At 44.7% G+C, this 16827-nt stretch overlaps 2 protein-coding genes across 3 annotated transcripts; both read right to left on the minus strand.

Annotated features, from left to right (window-relative positions):
- Positions 1-586: 586 nt before the first annotated feature.
- On the minus strand, positions 587-1053 carry LOC118383640 (profilin-3-like). Its single transcript, XM_035770111.1, has one exon. It carries the CDS (start codon positions 1051-1053, stop codon positions 634-636), a length of 420 nt encoding a protein of 139 aa, XP_035626004.1. The 3' UTR covers positions 587-633.
- Positions 1054-3830: 2777 nt separating this feature from the next.
- Positions 3831-14027, minus strand: LOC118383653 (soluble guanylate cyclase 88E-like). 2 transcript variants are annotated; one of them, XM_052507670.1, is made up of 19 exons: positions 13965-14027; positions 13508-13664; positions 12796-12936; positions 11921-12060; positions 11534-11668; positions 9482-9605; positions 9163-9282; positions 8946-9030; positions 8730-8816; positions 8188-8305; positions 7843-7972; positions 7488-7634; positions 7191-7337; positions 6959-7115; positions 6723-6832; positions 6456-6545; positions 5280-5438; positions 4768-4908; positions 3831-4559 (listed from the first exon to the last, which is right to left on the minus strand). In XM_052507670.1, exons 2-19 carry the CDS (start codon positions 13628-13630, stop codon positions 4398-4400), a joined length of 2316 nt encoding a protein of 771 aa, XP_052363630.1. In that variant the 5' UTR covers positions 13631-13664; positions 13965-14027; the 3' UTR covers positions 3831-4397. The 2 variants fall into 2 exon arrangements, with proteins under 2 accessions (XP_052363630.1, XP_052363619.1); XM_052507659.1 differs by having other exon boundaries at positions 4759-4908.
- Between the last annotated feature and the right edge of the window lie 2800 nt (positions 14028-16827).

Below are 16827 nucleotides of genomic sequence, written 5' to 3' on the forward strand. Positions count from 1 at the left end.
GGCATTGCGATACAGTGAATTATAAGTGAAATAATCTGTCTGTTAAACAATTGTTTGGAAAAATTACTTGTGTCATGCAGAAAGTAGATGAAAAACAAGTTTTAATGACTCCAACCTAAATGTATGTAAACTTCCGACTTCAACTGTATTTCCACACTATGAGGTTGGAGTAATACTTTGAAATTGATCAAATTATCATAATGCCATTTTAATGTAACAGCTGCATGAAAATACCACCTGGAATTTCAGCCTGTTTTGTTGGGATGTAGTTTTGGCCTGCCTGGTGACATCGCCGGGCAGTAAATTAGTTCATAGAGAAACAAGAAAGAGAGTTCCAAACCTCTCTGCCAATAACAGCTAGTTTTCAATTCCCCCCTCACCACTCAGACCACTCCCAGACATTCCTAGCAAAATTCTTGCTTGAGGAATTGCTATTTGCTAAGAATCTATTTTTGATTATTTTTGACCATTTTAATTGAAATCAATCAAAGTACGGTATTTAATTGTTCCCCTGAATTTATTTGATATTGAGATGAAACGGCTGCATCAGACCTTTAAAGAAAGATATTTTGAAGGCAGGAAAGCCCATCCACTGCCTGCTGATACAGTGGTCCAGTATATGGATGGAGATTGTCACACACCCCTCTCGCGGAGGTACTTGGCCATGTCACACACCTTCTTGTTGACTATGCCGCCATGCACCCCTCGTTTTCCCATCACAAACACCAGAGCCTTGGTCGTCGGGGCAACCGTGAGAGCCAAGCTCTCGCTGCCTTTGGTCCGGATGTCAATGAATAGGATCTCTGTCTCAGGACCTGTCATATGGTCTCGTATCACTGCCATCTTCCGACCTCCAACGCTGACCCCCTCCTGCAGGAGACTTCCTCTGTCTTTGCCCACCAGAGCCTCCACCTCCGGTGGGCAGATGGCAGCCAGGACACCTCCAGGCTTGGAGGCCCACACGGCCTTGTTGTCGTACAGGCCAACGATGGCTACGTCCTCCACAAACTTCTCCTTCAGAGTGGCTTTGATATAGTCCCTCCACTCTGCCATCGTTGTTCAATCAAGCAGCTGACAGATGGGTTGTTTGTTGACAGTTGTTTTGACTGTTCAGCTGTATCTGGCTTTGTCGTGTTGACAGTACAAAAGCAAAGCTTGATTGCTAGCAAAATGTCTAATTCTGTGTTACCATAGCGATAGAATCTTTTGATAAAGGAATTTCCATAGCAACCTGTATGCAGATCAAAGCCTACGGCTAATGAAAGATGCTGTGGCTGACTAATGTCTATTTTTGCAACAACATCATCCTTGGCCACATGGTGCTGAAGCCAACCTGTGTGGCCAACAGATGGCAGTATTGGAGAGGATGAAAATGAAGTCATGCTTCTGTGATTTGAATCATTGATATGCAGGGAGAGACTTTGGTTGTGACACATAATCAGAAGCGGAACCATCACAAGATTAGCCTCTTAAATCATGTGTGAAGCCTGGCAAGCCTTCATGGTGATGACTCCGTAGGAGATGCAAAACTACCTCATCACCTGTTCCCTACCCTACACAGTCCTCTAGTCTAAGCCTCATCCCACATCAATTTATTGAACAGTCCATTCTACCATATGAAAGTGGGTTTTACTTCATTTGAAGGGAAATGGGTAGAGCTATTTTTCCAGTCTGCCTTCTCCAAATTGAGGTGATTGTGTTGTGTACAGAAGAGAGACAGGTTTTGATTTGAACGTTTCGGCCTACTGTTGGTGACTCGGCACGATTCTTTTCCCCGATATGTGTTCGAATGGTGGTGATGTCACGCCTCTCAGCAAGGAATGGTTGTCGTGATGACCTTCCCCTGTTGGCCCCTTCACTTCATCCATCTCTGTCTTCCTCAACAGGCTGAAGCGCAGACAGACTGTCTAACTGTTGAGATGTTTGAAGCCACAGATGCCTGTAGAACAACAAACACTCCCCCCACTTGAGCCGCCACCAATGCGAAAGAGACAAAACTTTAACTTTGCTGGAGTACTGAAAACACATCATAATGAGAGGTTTTGAAACATTACAGGGTGTGTTGTAACACCACTTAAATCAAGTGTTGTGCAACACCTTGCCAGGGACTGGGAGCCCTACCGGAAAGGTTGAAAACATTATTTTAGTGTTTCGAGTTCTGTTTCCGGTAGAATTAGATACCTTCACTTTTGGTGTTGTTTCCTCTTTCTAAAGCTTCTAAACACTATTATGGTGTTTCGAATCCTGTCCAGTGCAGAATTAGATCACTTCTTCAGGAGTATGTTCATATTTAACACTGATTTATGTATCTGATCATTTGCCAGTTTAACCCGTTTTGGCAGGCATTGTTGAGCACAGTGCTCAATCCACCATCAGGGATTGTATAGCCAGCACTGCAGGATACTGTATTTGCCTCTACCATTAAAAGCTGGATATGTGGGAATGGGTCATCTCATCTTTCGAGCGTAATTTTGCCTGACTGTTTTGATATCCATTCAACATGATCCATTACACCTCATAACAACCCACTGGGCACACCACGTCATTTCAACGTGGATAATTTGGTAATATTTGGTTGAGACATTGATCAATGAGATTACAACTTAAATTCACCAGCTCAAAAAGAGATTATTTTTCCATGTAGATTCACCATGCCACAATACACTGACAAATGACATAGAAAAATAGTTGATTCAACCAGTGTGTGCCCAGTGGGAAGCTGCTTAATACTAATATTCAATAAAAGTCTACTTTTTTTTTTTTAAACAACATTGTGTAAAAGTCTAAAAATTTGAATTTACCCACAATCCTCTAAAAACAGAGCCACGTGGCAAAATAGGAAGTGCAAGAAGCTTAAAACCAGACTTCCAATGAGTTCAAGCACAACATTTTCTCAATCTTTGGTTCTCCTTATTAAAGATACTCACATTTTGAGCAACATATTAAGTCAGACTTCATCTGAATTCTTTGGGTGAATTGAGCAAATCAATTGAAACGGCTTGCATTCATTTTTATTAAGTATATTTTGGATGTTTATTTTTTGGGGTCAATTTCAATTCACCCCAGAATAATTATTTTAGAATGTGGCTGTGTGGTTGAGTGTGTAAAATTACAATTAAATTACAATTAAATGTACCATCTTACTGCCACAGAAGTCAGGGGTGCAATTCCTGCTTCCGCCTGCCCCACTTTCACTTCTTCTCTGTCTCCTCCTGTTTCTAATCTGCCTTAATAAAGCACTGAAAAAAATCAAGGTGTAATTCCACTCCAAAATAATATTCTCCATAGGCCCTTACCATCAATCAATATTTGAGCCATAAAGCATTTGCATTTCTTAACCATTTGATTGTGAGAATGTTTTGTGTGTTTTGATGTTGCCTTTTACATGCACTGAAACCCCAAAAGGTATTCTCACGAGACTCTCTTAAAAAACCCAACAGCACCACTTTGGGTGTTTCAGAGTACTTCTATTCTGTTTTAAAACACTTTCTGTGTATCATAATGCTTATATTTGGTTTACATTCAAACACTCTCCAAATCTACTGCTTATGTATAATGACTTGTCTGTTCTGTGCGTTCCCTTTCCATGTATCATGAAACAGTTTCCACTGAAGCACGCACGCACGCACGCACGCACGCACGCACGCACGCACGCACGCACACACACACACACACACACACACACACACACACACACACACACACACACACACACACACAGTGTATGTTTGACCTTTAGTGACTTGCCTCTAAGTGGTCTCTATTGTAACCCAAAATGCCAATGCAGTATATGTGTGAGCGTCCATGAAAATAAGCTCCATTAGACTTGCTCAAGCTATGCAGTCACCTTGTTTTATTTCCACAGTGTTGACGTGTTGTTCTATTCTCTTGTGCAGTAGGCTATGCGTGAGAAAGGCTAACACAGCGGAGTGAACTCACACAGTGCAGCGGGAGCTAACAGTGAAAGGCCAGAATGCATTGAGAATGTGTAACAAAGTAAAACTATATGTGCTCTATTCAATATGTAGGAATCATATACATTCTCTTTTATGTCAGGTCAACAGGATATTATTAAATATATACGACTAATCTTTATACAGATAAAACATTTCTGGCGTTATCACAAATTAGCGTGGGCTACTTTAAATTGTACATATTGTAGATTGCCATAACATGGACACATTGGACAAATAAGGCACAACAGAGCTCTGCAACAAAACAACGTCCATGGTTAAATGTTACCCGAGCCTTCAGCGTTTTGTAACAAATGAAACAACTATATAAAAACATCATTTTTTGTTCAAGAAAGTTATTACAGTATAACTATCATTATTTATACAGAGACACAGCTTGAGCCTTCGCCCTAAGTGGCCTATATCGCCATGGTGACTAAGGGTTCACGCCACGGAGCACATGGCGCTCTTCTCTGAGCAGTGGGAGTCAATGGAGCCGTCTGGAGATGCCATGATGGAATTATGCACGTCAAACTCTGGAGAGTCTAGCTCAATGTGACTGTCCTGTAGACCATTGTTATGGTGGAGGGCATCCTTGTAGTGAGACTGGGAGAGGGAGAAAAGAGAGAGGTAGAAAGAGAGGGGCAACAGAAAGGAGGACCGAATGAAAGAGGGGAGTGAGAGGGGAGAGAGGGCAAAAAGAAAAAAGAGGAGAGCGAGAGAAAATGTGTCAGAGTCAAATCTGAACTCTCTCCTTCCGTCTAAGTGAACTCCATAGGTAACGATCCAGCAGTGTGAGCCTCACCCTTCTCACCTTGCTGACAGACATCTCCTCAGCACGGCATTCCTCCAGAGACTCCACCAGGGAATGATGGCCCGAGATATCCATCTTGATACGGTGGGAACGTATGGACTTCACATCATCCTCATCCTCCCTCGCCACCGACGGGAACACCTGGATCAAGGAGAGACGGATAGAGCCATGACACGAGGGATAGACCGGCGATATGACAACAACGATTTTCAAGATTTAGCAAGGCATTTGATGTCACAGTTAAGCTAAGCCATGAGCAGTCCATGCACAAAGCTAATTTCATAAGATTTTGATATGGGCTGAGAGTGGAAATATTATTATATTGACTATCTGCTATGAGCAGTTGTGATGTTTCATTTGATTTCTTCGCAACATAAATGTTCCCATTTAAACTCAAATGAATTCATATGTGCCCTCGGGGCAGCCATTCACAGTATATTTCCTTATCTCTTTCCTTAGAGCAGAGTTATTGACAGAAATCACCAGACCATAGATACAGTAGGCTACATTACCAGTCTGTCGTGGTCTCCACTGGTTTCAGGGGCTGAGATAGTGGCCTTACTGATGGCCTTGCTGATGGTCTGGGTCTCAAACTGGGGACAGGCAGCCTGGGCATTCCCATCCTTATCCCTCTTTCCCTTCAGCCAGTATGTCTCTATCTCTACATTACCCTGGGAGGGAGGGAGGTTTCAGTTAAGATTTCAATTACAAAAGAGGACAACAAATCACACAAATACAGGCACAGCTCATATACACACAGGATGCATAAGCAAGCATACAGACACACGGGCAGACACGCACACACGCGCGCGCGCACACACACACACACACACACACACACACACACACACACACACACACACACACACACACACACACACACACACACACACACACACACACACACACACACACACACACACACACACACACACACACACACACACACACACACACACACACACACACACACACACACACACACGCGCTCGCTGTGTGAGTAAGTGATAAGAAGAGTTGGTTTTAATGGACAGCTGTGAGGTTGATCATTAAAGTTGCAGGGAGCAGAGAGCCTTTGATGAGAAAGTGAGTCACTGCTGCCTCCTGATAATCAACTGGCTGGCTCACAAACCCTTAGCAGTCATTTACTTTAGCATTTCCTTTGGCTCAAAGACAGACCCAGTGATGACATTTAGACCCCCCACCACCAAGCTATGGTTTGCGAATACCCGTATAGGGTGAGGTCGAATTGGTTAAAATAGTTGACACGCAAATTATACGACAGTTGGTCTCTCGTTCTCAGATTCTCCCACAATGCTTTAAAAACAGCTTGGAGCAACAGCAGGAAGAAGGATGTTACACAAACATCTGATTACAGAACAACTGTTTCCTTGGGCGAAAATTAGAATGTTTTGATGACATCGATTGGGAAATAATAGCATTCATTCCAGTAATTATGGTCTTAGCCCTCCAGCTGTGTTGTACGTGGGAGGGCCATGACATAGAAATATTATCACTCTAATTATATGTGTCATAATGACTTGAATCCCATTCTTGAATGGGAAGACTGAGAGTCCGTGCTGGCTTCAAATTTCAAATGACCTCACGCTGCGGACATGATGACCAGTTGGTCGCTATTAGTTACAGGGGTCGGTAAGGTTGCCATTGTGACATTGGTGACCCCTGACCTTGATGGTGATAGTGCCTCTCCTTTCGAAGATGAAGTGACTTCCCTTCAGATGCTCATAGGTAGCGCTGCTGAGCTGGATGTGCATCTCCTGAACGGGACAGAGAGAGTGAGAGAGAGAAGAGTCAGATCACTCATGTCATGATCAGTCATAGAACACCTGGATGTTAGAAATTCATCTTCATTTATCTTCTCCTCTCCCACTCCTTTTCTTTGACTCTCTTTTGACTCTCTCTCTCTCTCTCTCTCTCTCTCTCTCTCTCTCTACCTTGCCGTTGCTCTCCATGGCTGATGCGGTGTGGACTGTGTCGCCATGAAGACCGTAGCGTGGCATCTTATGGCCCACCACCCCGGCCACCACCATGCCAGAGTGGATCCCTGCAACGCATATCTTCTGTTACTGACCCAACTAAACACACATCTGCTTCACCAACATGTGTATACGCACAGCACACAGCCACTGAGACTCGGGATGAGAGTGGTTCCCATTGCGTCTCCACTCACCCACTCGGATCTGTATGTTGTTGCCATTGGAGGGGTCTTTGAGGTGGTCTATGGAGCGCACCATGTCCAGGGCCATGTCGCAGATGTTGTGGGCGTGGTATTTAGTCTTCTCTGGAGCCCCCGCCACCACCATGTATGCATCCCCTATGGTCTCAACCTAGGAGGAGAGAATAGGGTTAACATATTACACACACACGCCAAGTGATCAGTTGTCTCACACACACACACACACCTTGAAGACACGGTGCTTCTCGCTGAGTGTGTCGAAGAGTGTGTACATGGTGTTGAGCATGGAGACCACCTGCATGGGCGTGATGTGGCTGCAGATACGGGTGAAGCCCACCACATCACTGAACAGGATGGTCACGTCTGGAAACACCTGCAGGTGAGACAGGGAGACAGGTTGACAGGGAGACAGGTTGACAGGGAGACAGGTGGGACAGGCTGGACAGGTGGGCCAGGGAGACGGGTAGACAGAGGAGACACACTCGCCACCCCAACCTTGGCCATGCTAACAGTCAATCCTGACCTCACAGGTGTTGACGGCAGGCTCTCCCTTGCGTAGTCTCTTGGCCACGGGTTTAGGGATCATCCTGTAGAGCAGATCATCTGTCTTCTTCATCTCATAGTCTAGCATCTTCATACTCTCCTCCAGTTTACTGGACTTCTTCTGTTCCTGCACTCACCACAGGGCGGCGATAGAGAGGTGTCACAGCACTGAGTCAATCTGACCATAGACATATGTCGTATCCCAAATAGCACCCTATTCCCTTTATAATGCACTCTGGTTAAAGGTAGTGCACAATATAGGCAATATGATATTATTAGGGATGCTTTATTACAAATCAGTAAGTACAGTACAAACAGTATCATATGATATATACCTGTATGAGAGCTCTCTTGAGTTCCTCTGACTGCTGTGTTCCTGCCAGTACCAGGTCTCTACTGGAGTCATGCATACTCAGGTCGTTGATATAGAGACCGGTTTTAAACATGGCACTCAGACTCTCCATCCTATAGAAACACACACACAAGCACACACTCAATGCTATTCAACAGAACAGGACAAACCACCAATGAGTGTGTGTGTGTGTGTGTGTGTGTGTGTGTGTGTGTGTGTGTGTGTGTGTGTGTGTGTGTGTGTGTGTGTGTGTGTGTGTGTGTGTGTGTGTGTGTGTGTGTGTGTGTGTGTGTGTGTGTGTGTGTGTGTGTGTGTGTGTGTGTCTTACACAGGGGTTCCCAGAAAGATGATGGACTCCCACTCAGGCATGTATCTCATCTGTCCCTTCAGTTTCAGACAGCGACTGCCATCACCCCAGCTCTCCATAGCATTAGCACTGTTGCCATCTGAGAGGGGAGAAGAACAGCGTCAAATCCACACACACACGCACGCACACAATCATGCGCACACACGCACCCATGCGCACACACACACACACACACACACACACACACACACACACACACACACACACACACACACACACACACACACACACACACACACACACACACACACACACACACAGGGGTCAGGTCAGTGTTGGTGTGAGGGTTCTAAAGCAGTGTTTCTCAATACTAGTGCCGGGGACCCAAAGGGGTGCACATTTTTGTTTTTGCCCTAGCACTAACACAGTCGATTCAACTAATCAACTCATCATCAGGCATTTGATTTGAATCAGGTGTGTGGTGCTTGGGCAAAAACAAAAATGTGCACCCCTTTGGGTCCCCGGGACCAGGATTGAGAAACACCGTTCTAAAGGATCGTGACCTTTGTAGTCATCGCCGATGATGGACTGGAAGGCCATGAGCTCCACGTCTACGTCAGCTGTACGGTTAGCATTCTCATAGTCCGAATCTGAGGGAGAGAGAGAGAACATACAGAACTGTCAACCTTCAAAAACCCTACGAGACGGAGGGGATAGAAGGCACTATCAGAAAAACACACAGCTCTGTGTTGCCCCCTTTAAATGTGTTCCTCTCTTACTTTGGACTCTGTTATGAAGGTTCCTCTCTCTCTTAACTGGCTCCTTGGACATGATCTCAAACAGGTTGTTGGGGTGGGAGATGATCTGCGTGGATTTAAACCAGATAATATGTTCAATGTCAGTACAGGACATTGAGAAGAAGAGGAGAATAGCAAACGTGTGTGATTTTTTTAAGGGGTAGGAACTAGAAGTGTTTGGGAACAGAAGAGGTCTCACCATGTTCCAGGTGAACTCCACCAGTGGGCGCGCCAGCAGGAAGGCATCATTGATCTTTTTCCCATCCAAGTCAGGGAAGACTGTGGCCAGGCCAGAGCCCACGTTGTGCACCACCATGTCCTACATCAAGCACACAGAGGAGATTCATGAAATATGGTATGTCTAAGCAAGGATGGCTACGTTGTACGTGTGGATTTAGCACGGTACAGCGACACGTGTTCCTTCGCAAAGAGGCAATGCTGATGCTAACGGATATCCAGATGATGTCGGAGTGGTCTTCACGGGAGGAGGAGGAGCAGAGGAGCGACTGGTGGTTTACCTGTCTGAAAACGATGTTGAAGGGGAAGACTTCGAAGAAGAAGTCGCTGGTGATGGGCAGAATCTCCTGCTCCTCCTCGTCCTCCTTCATGATGTAACGGTAGGCGGAGTTGTCAAAGTTCAGCCTGCAGAAAACGGAAAACACAGAAAACACACCACTTACTCATGCAATGTCTACATGACATCCACACACGGTGGATGCGATTCCCAAATCATGTTTAGTTTAGTTTAGTTTATTTTATTTTTACAGGGACAGTGCACATTAATCAACGTTTCAGTAAAAGTGCCGGTTTTAGCCAGCCGGCTAATTTTCAACCGCAGTCCCTGGGCAGGTTATTAAAAACAATTACAATATAGACAATAGCACCATAGACATAGCAACATAGCAACATAGGACAAGCAAGACATAGCATACAGACAGAGCAACCTAGAACAAAAAGCAGCAAGACCAAATTCATAAAAGCAACAAAGTGTTTCCATACCTCACAAGCTACAGACAACATGGAAAGCGGCAACACACAGCTAGGGACCATGTTCACAAATCTGATTGACCTTTAGCCATGTCTTCAAGCATTTTGTGAAAGTGTGATATGTGGTGCAGTTATGTGTGTCTGATGGCAGTGTATTCCAGACATGGGAAGCTCTCACAGAGAATGCAGATTTACTAAAGGTGCTTTTCCTTAGGGGAACTATACAGTCACCTCTCATGGCAGACCTTGTGGATCTGCTGCCATATGTCTGGGTTTTCTGTTTAACAAAAATATTGAGTGGAGGGGGAGCCAGGCCATTAAGGATCTTGAATACAAGACATGCGTCGGTGTATTGCACAAGATTTTCCCAACTCAAGAGCTCATGTTTTCTAAGGATGTGACAATGATGATGGCTATTGGGCTTCCTTTCAAGCACTTTGAGAGCCTGTTTGTAGACAGACTGGTTTTAATGTTGTACAGCAAGCTTGGCCCCAACTAGTCAAGCAGTATGTTAAGTGGGGGAGTATCATAGATTTGAAGTATAGTTTTGCTACCTCTGTAGTCAAACAATTTCGTATAAATCGGAAATTAGCTAGATTGAATTTAGTTATTTGAATTACCTTTTTCACATGCTTTTTAAAAGAGAGGTTGGAACCAAGTATGATGCCAAGGTACTTAAAATCGGATACCACCTGGAGCTTCTCCCCTGACACATAGACATCTGGCTCAGTAGCATCTGTTGCCCTCTTTGTGAAGAACATGCAAACCGTTTTTTTCACATTGAGATGCAAACACGAGTCACTGAGCCACTTTGTAACCTGGATCATTACAGTAGTGAGCACATATATCACTGTATCATCTGCATACATTTGAACTTCAGACCCAGTACAGACAGAAGGCAGATCATTAATGTACAGGCTGAACAGGAGGGGCCCCAGTATTGACCCTTGGGGCACGCCCACATCATAGCTACGAGTGGGCGACAGCTCATTGCTCACTCTGACACACTGAGTTCTGCCTTCAAGGTATGATTTCATCCATCTCAAGGCATCAGGGGAAAAGTTGAACTTGGACAATTTTGTGATGAGAATCTCATGGTTAACAGTATCAAAAGCCTTCCTTAGGTCCAGAAACACAGCCCCAACAGCACCCCCTTTGTCCATCTTGGACTTCACATTTTCCAGAAGAAAGCAGTTGGCCGTTTCTGTGGAGTGTTTTGCTCTGAAGCCAAACTGCATGGAGTGTAATGTGAAAGGGCTGTTGTTGAGGTGAGCAATCAGTTGTTATGCTAAACAATGAGACTTCATGAAAATCTGTACATAGAAAAGCTGATCATGAAAAGCTGTACATACATAGCTGCACATAGATACACTCCGTGATTATCCATTGTATCCATTATCCATTGTCTTCAGTGCTACTAAGCAGACGTTACTGGGTCGAATGCACATGATACAAATGGAGGTTGATTTGTTTAGAGGGTTGCCTGAGTCCCAAATGACATCTTATTTTACTGCAGCACATTTGACCAGAGCACTATAGGGTGCCATTTGGAACACGAGGAGTGTTTGTGTAGTCTGACTGACCTCATGGTGACGTGTGAGTAGTCTCCCACCAGTTGTTCAGACAACACCTCCACGTGGATATCCGTGTCATAGAACTGTTTCCCCATCTGTCTCAGCTGGCCCATGGCGTAGTGGAGGTAACCCTTACGCTTACTCCTACAGGGCAGGGGGGGAGTGTCTTTGGTGTGTGTGGTGGAGTTATTCATCTCTCTCTCTCTCTCTCTCTCTCTCTCTCTCTCTCTCTCTCTCTCTCTCTCTCTCTCTCTCTCTCACTCACTCACTCACTCACTCACTCACTCACTCACTCACTCACTCACTCACTCACTCACTCACTCTCTCTCTCTCTACTTCTCTCTCTCTCTCTCTCTCTACTTCTCTCTCTTTCTCTCTCATCCTCGCCTCTCAGACCTGTAGTGGAGGGTAACTCCGGTAGCTGATTCCTCCTGACAGAAGAAGGTAGGGGGCTGGACCTTGGGGTAGCTGAAGCGCAGGTACTCATGGAGGTTATCCAGCCCGTTCACAAAGTCACGCACGTGACGACCCAACACCTGGGACACGCAGACACAGAAACAAGAGCTCAACACAGAGATATATAACCCTTATCAACAAAATAAAATGCAACCACTCAGCACAGACACAACACAGGTAAATACAATACAGATCAAAAACACAGTTCAGTTTAAGCGCTACAGATCAAAAACACAGTTCCAGTTTAAGCGCTACAGATCAAAAACACAGTTCAGTTTAAGCGCTACAGATCAAAAACACAGTTCAGTTTAAGCGCTACAGATCAAAAACACAGTTCCAGTTTAAGCGCTACAGATCAAAAACACAGTTCCAGTTTAAGCGCTACAGATCAAAAACACAGTTCCAGTTTAAGCGCTACAGATCAAAAACACAGTTCCAGTTTAAGCGCTACAGATCAAAAACACAGTTCCAGTTTAAGCGCTACAGATCAAAAACACAGTTCAGTTTAAGTGCTACAGATCAAAAACACAGTTCAGTTTAAGTGCTACAGATCAAAAACACAGTTCCAGTTTAAGCGCTACAGATCAAAAACACAGTTCCAGTTTAAGCGCTACAGATCAAAAACACAGTTCAGTTTAAGCGCTACAGATCAAAAACACAGTTCCAGTTTAAGCGCTACAGATCAAAAACACAGTTCAGTTTAAGCGCTAGACATCAAAAACACAGTTCCAGTTTAAGCGCTACAGATCAAAAACACAGTTCAGTTTAAGCGCTACAGATCAAAAACACAGTTCCAGTTTAAGCGCTAGTCCCACCTTGAGGATCCTGTCGTAACCGTACTTCCCCACGAAGCCCAGGAAATAGACCCCCCAGGAGTTCATGAGCTCATTGTAGGGGGTTCCTGTCACTCCGCTGGCTGCCTTGGCAATACGCGGGATGACACTTTCACTGTACACCTGCAAACACACACAGGTATTCACAGACAGAACTTCGGTCACTTTCACTGTACACCTTCAGAGAGACACAGGTATTCACAGACAGAACCTCGGTCACTTTCACTGTACACCTGCAAACACACACAGGTATTCACAGACAGAATTTCGGTCACTTTCACTGTACACCTTCAGAGAGACACAGGTATTCACAGACAGAACCTCGGTCACTTTCACTGTACACCTGCAAACACACACAGGTATTCACAGACAGAACCTCGGTCACTTTCACTGTACACCTGCAAACACACACAGGTATTCACAGACAGAACCTCGGTCACTTTCACTGTACACCTTCAGAGAGACACAGATGCTGACAGAGATCATCAACAGCAACAGACAGAACTACAGACACTTTGACTTTAGACCTGCAGAGAGACATTTTTACTCGAGGCAATCTATAGAGCTCAAACTAGAACTACATATAGAGTGCTCCTGAACATTTCTAAATACTGTATCAATTGGCATATCAGGACCCCTCGAAACATAAATACATAACGGTTTTAATTTTGTGAGCAAAATGTCAAAAATCTACCTGGTGGGTGACAAAGGAGTGTAGCCTGACATCGGCCCTCTCTCTGACCAGTTTCCACACATCATCTCCATACGACTCCTTGATGAAGTCATGCAGAGACTCACACAGCAGTCCATACATCATTCACCCTGCTTCAGTCTGCACTGGGACACAAGACCTAGGAACAGAACAGGCTCAGCCCACAGAAACACAGTAGGGAAAAAGAGTTTCAGTGATCCAAGCACCTGCGACACGAGCGAATGAGATGTAGGTTAGCCAAAGCCGAGCTCAAAGCCTGTGTTCCTCACACGGTTTGGTCCATTTGACTGATGACTTAATCAAACTGAAACTTAGTTGAATCCTTGTTACCAAGGTCTAAAAGCCTCAGTGTGTGTGTGTGACGCTGCTTCCGACCTCATTTGCCAGCACTTTCCTACGGCTCTGTCTAAGTCTCTTTTGAATTATCCTATAAGACTACCTTGTGTTGAGGACAGCTAGATTCCTTCCTTCCCTCCTTCCAGCCACTTTTATATCTGCAGATCCTCTAGACAATCAGTTTTAAAGGAACCTTCATTACACAAACTCTTAGCTTCAATGGGCTCGTATTGTCCTGTTGTCAGCTGTCACTACCTGGTGGTCCTGCAGCCCACTCCACATGACAGCAGCACACTGTATAGGGGGCCAGAGGGGCCAGCCCTCACTGGCAGATGACACCAGTCAAGTGGGTTTCCCCTCTATGTTCTGTGCTAAAGAGTTAAGATACCAAATGGTGTCTTGGCTGTCCAATTTTTCAGGAAAGATGATAGTTATCTGCTGACAAACATACACTAATCCGAATGTGTCACTTTTTACATTCACTGGTGCTACATCAGCAGGTACAGGGGTAACTACACTGAGCAAAAATATAAACGCAACATGCAACAATTTTAAAGATTTTACTGAGTTACAGTTAATATAAGAAAATCAGTCAACTGAAATAAATTCATTAGGCCCCAATCTATGGATTTCACATGACTGGGAATACAGACATGCACCTGTTGGTCACAGATACCTTTTTAAAAAAGGTAGGGGTGTGGACCAGAAAACCAGTCAGTATCTGGTGTGACCACCATTTGCCTCGTGCAGAGCGACACGTCTCCCTCGTATAGAGTTGATGAAGCTGTTGATTGTGGCCTGTGGAATGTTGTCCCACTCCTTTTCAATGGCTGCGTGAAGTTATCGAACATGCTGTTGAACACAGAGCATCCCAAACATGCTCAATGGAAGACATGTCTGGTAAGTATGCAGGCCATGGAATAACTGGTACAGCTTACAGCTTCCAGGAGGTGTGCACAGATCCTTGCGACACATTTGCATTATCATGCTGAAAAATGAGGTGATGGCGGCAGATGAATTGCACAACAATGGGCTCAGGATCTTGTCACGGTATCTCTGTGCATTCAAATTGATCGATAAAATGCAATTGTGTTTGTTGTCCGTCTAATGCCATACATAACCCCACAGCCAACATGGGGCACTGGGTTCATAACGTTGACATCAGCACACCGCCTGCCCACACGGCACCATCTGTCCGGTACAGTTGAAACCGGAATTCATCCGTTGAGACCAGACTTCTCCAGCGTGCCAGTGGCCATCGGAGGTGAGCGTTTGCCCACTGAAGTTGGTTACAACGCCAAACTGCAGTCAGGTCAATACCCTGGTGAGGACGACGAGCACGCAGATGAGCTTCCCTAAGAAGGTTTCTGACAGTTTGTGCAGAAATGTTTCTGTTGTGCAAACCCACAGTTTCATCAGCTCCCCGGGTGGCTGGTCTCAGATGATCCCGCAGGTGAAAAACCCGAATGTGGAGGTCCTGGGCTTGCGTCGGTACACGGGGTCTGCGGTTGTGAGGCCGGTTGGACGTACTGCCAAATTCTCTAAAATGACATTGGAGGCGGCTTATGGTTGAGAAATGAACATTTAGTTATCTGGCAACAGCTCTGGTGGACATTCCAGCAGTCAGCATGCCAATTGCACGCTCCCTCAAAACATAAAACATCTGTGGCATTGTGTTGTGTGACAAAGCTGCACATTTTAGTGGCCTTTTATTTTCCCCAGCACAAGGTGCACCTGTGTAATGAGCATGCTATTTAATCAGCTTCTTGATATGCCACACTTGTCAGGTGGATGGATTATCTTCGCAAAGGAAAAATGGTCACTAACAGGATATAAACAAATTTGTGCACAAAATTTGAGAGAAATAAGCTTTTTGTACATATGGAACATTTCTGTGATCTTTTATTTCAGTTCATGAAACATGGGACACTTTACATGTTGTGTTCATATTTTTGTTTCACATTGTTACAAAGTTACATAAACGCAAGATTTTGTATGATTTATTAGGACAGACTGGGCTGTTTTCTGACAGGACAGAGAGGGGACTTTAGAGCCATTCGAATGATGAGAAAATCGATAAGCAATCTCAACTGTGATGAGAAGACATCCTTATCAGAGAAAAACTTTGGTATTGATCAGTCTCAAAACAGCCTTTGGATTACATAGTTTATGGCTTTAAAAAATAAAATGGGATAAAAATAATGAGTAAAAAAAAAAAACATTGTTTTATGAAACAATAAGCCAGCACTTCACGGTTGCCTCAAGCGGTGGTAATCAGCTAGACAAGAAAACATTTAATTAATGCCTGAGCAATTATTGCTCACTACAGTGAATGGAAAAACACTAGAAAGTAAATCAATATGAAGCACAAGCTCTTCAATGCCTCAATGGTCTTCTGTAAATGTAAAGTGGGGCCCTGGAATGCAAGAGCAGCACAGTGAATGTGTCCAGGCAAATCTCACAAAAAAGATAAAAAATCTGCCTGGAACTAACCTCTAACCCTTGAACCCGCCTATGCCCTCTCCACCCCAATGATCTCAACTCTTTGACTGGCACGTCACGAATTCTGTGAAACACAGGTGGGCATCCTGATGACATCATCCTGTGTGTGTGTGTGTGTGTGTGTGTGTGTGTGTGTGTGTGTGTGTGTGTGTGTGTGTGTGTTCATCATGCCAAGGAGCAGCTAAATGCTTGGCCTCCGTGTGTGAGGGCTCAGTGTCACTTCATCTGCCACGGAGTCAACAGCTGTTCCTCAGTGTCACTGTCTGGACGGAACACACACACACACACACACACACACACACACACACACACACACACACACACACACACACACACACACACACACACACACACACACACACACACACACACACACACACACACACACACACACACACACACACACACACACACACACACACACACACACACACACACACACAGAGGGGATCAGATTTGTATTA

Source organism: Oncorhynchus keta, chromosome 4, assembly GCF_023373465.1.
Source record: "Oncorhynchus keta strain PuntledgeMale-10-30-2019 chromosome 4, Oket_V2, whole genome shotgun sequence".
NCBI classification, from domain to species: domain Eukaryota; kingdom Metazoa; phylum Chordata; class Actinopteri; order Salmoniformes; family Salmonidae; genus Oncorhynchus; species Oncorhynchus keta.

Bases quoted from the DNA above. Each gene is read 5' to 3' on its own strand.
- LOC118383640 (XM_035770111.1), bottom strand. From the start codon at position 1,053: ATGGCAGAGTGGAGGGACTATATCAAAGCCACTCTGAAGGAGAAGTTT.
- LOC118383653 (XM_052507659.1), bottom strand. From the start codon at position 13,630: ATGATGTATGGACTGCTGTGTGAGTCTCTGCATGACTTCATCAAGGAG. The intron at 8,817-8,945 runs GTAAGAGAGGAA...TCTCTCCCTCAG, and splicing joins CCTTCATAACAGAGTCCAAA to ATTCGGACTATGAGAATGCT. The intron at 8,306-8,729 runs GTCACGATCCTT...CTCCCCTCTCAG, and splicing joins CATCGGCGATGACTACAAAG to ATGGCAACAGTGCTAATGCT.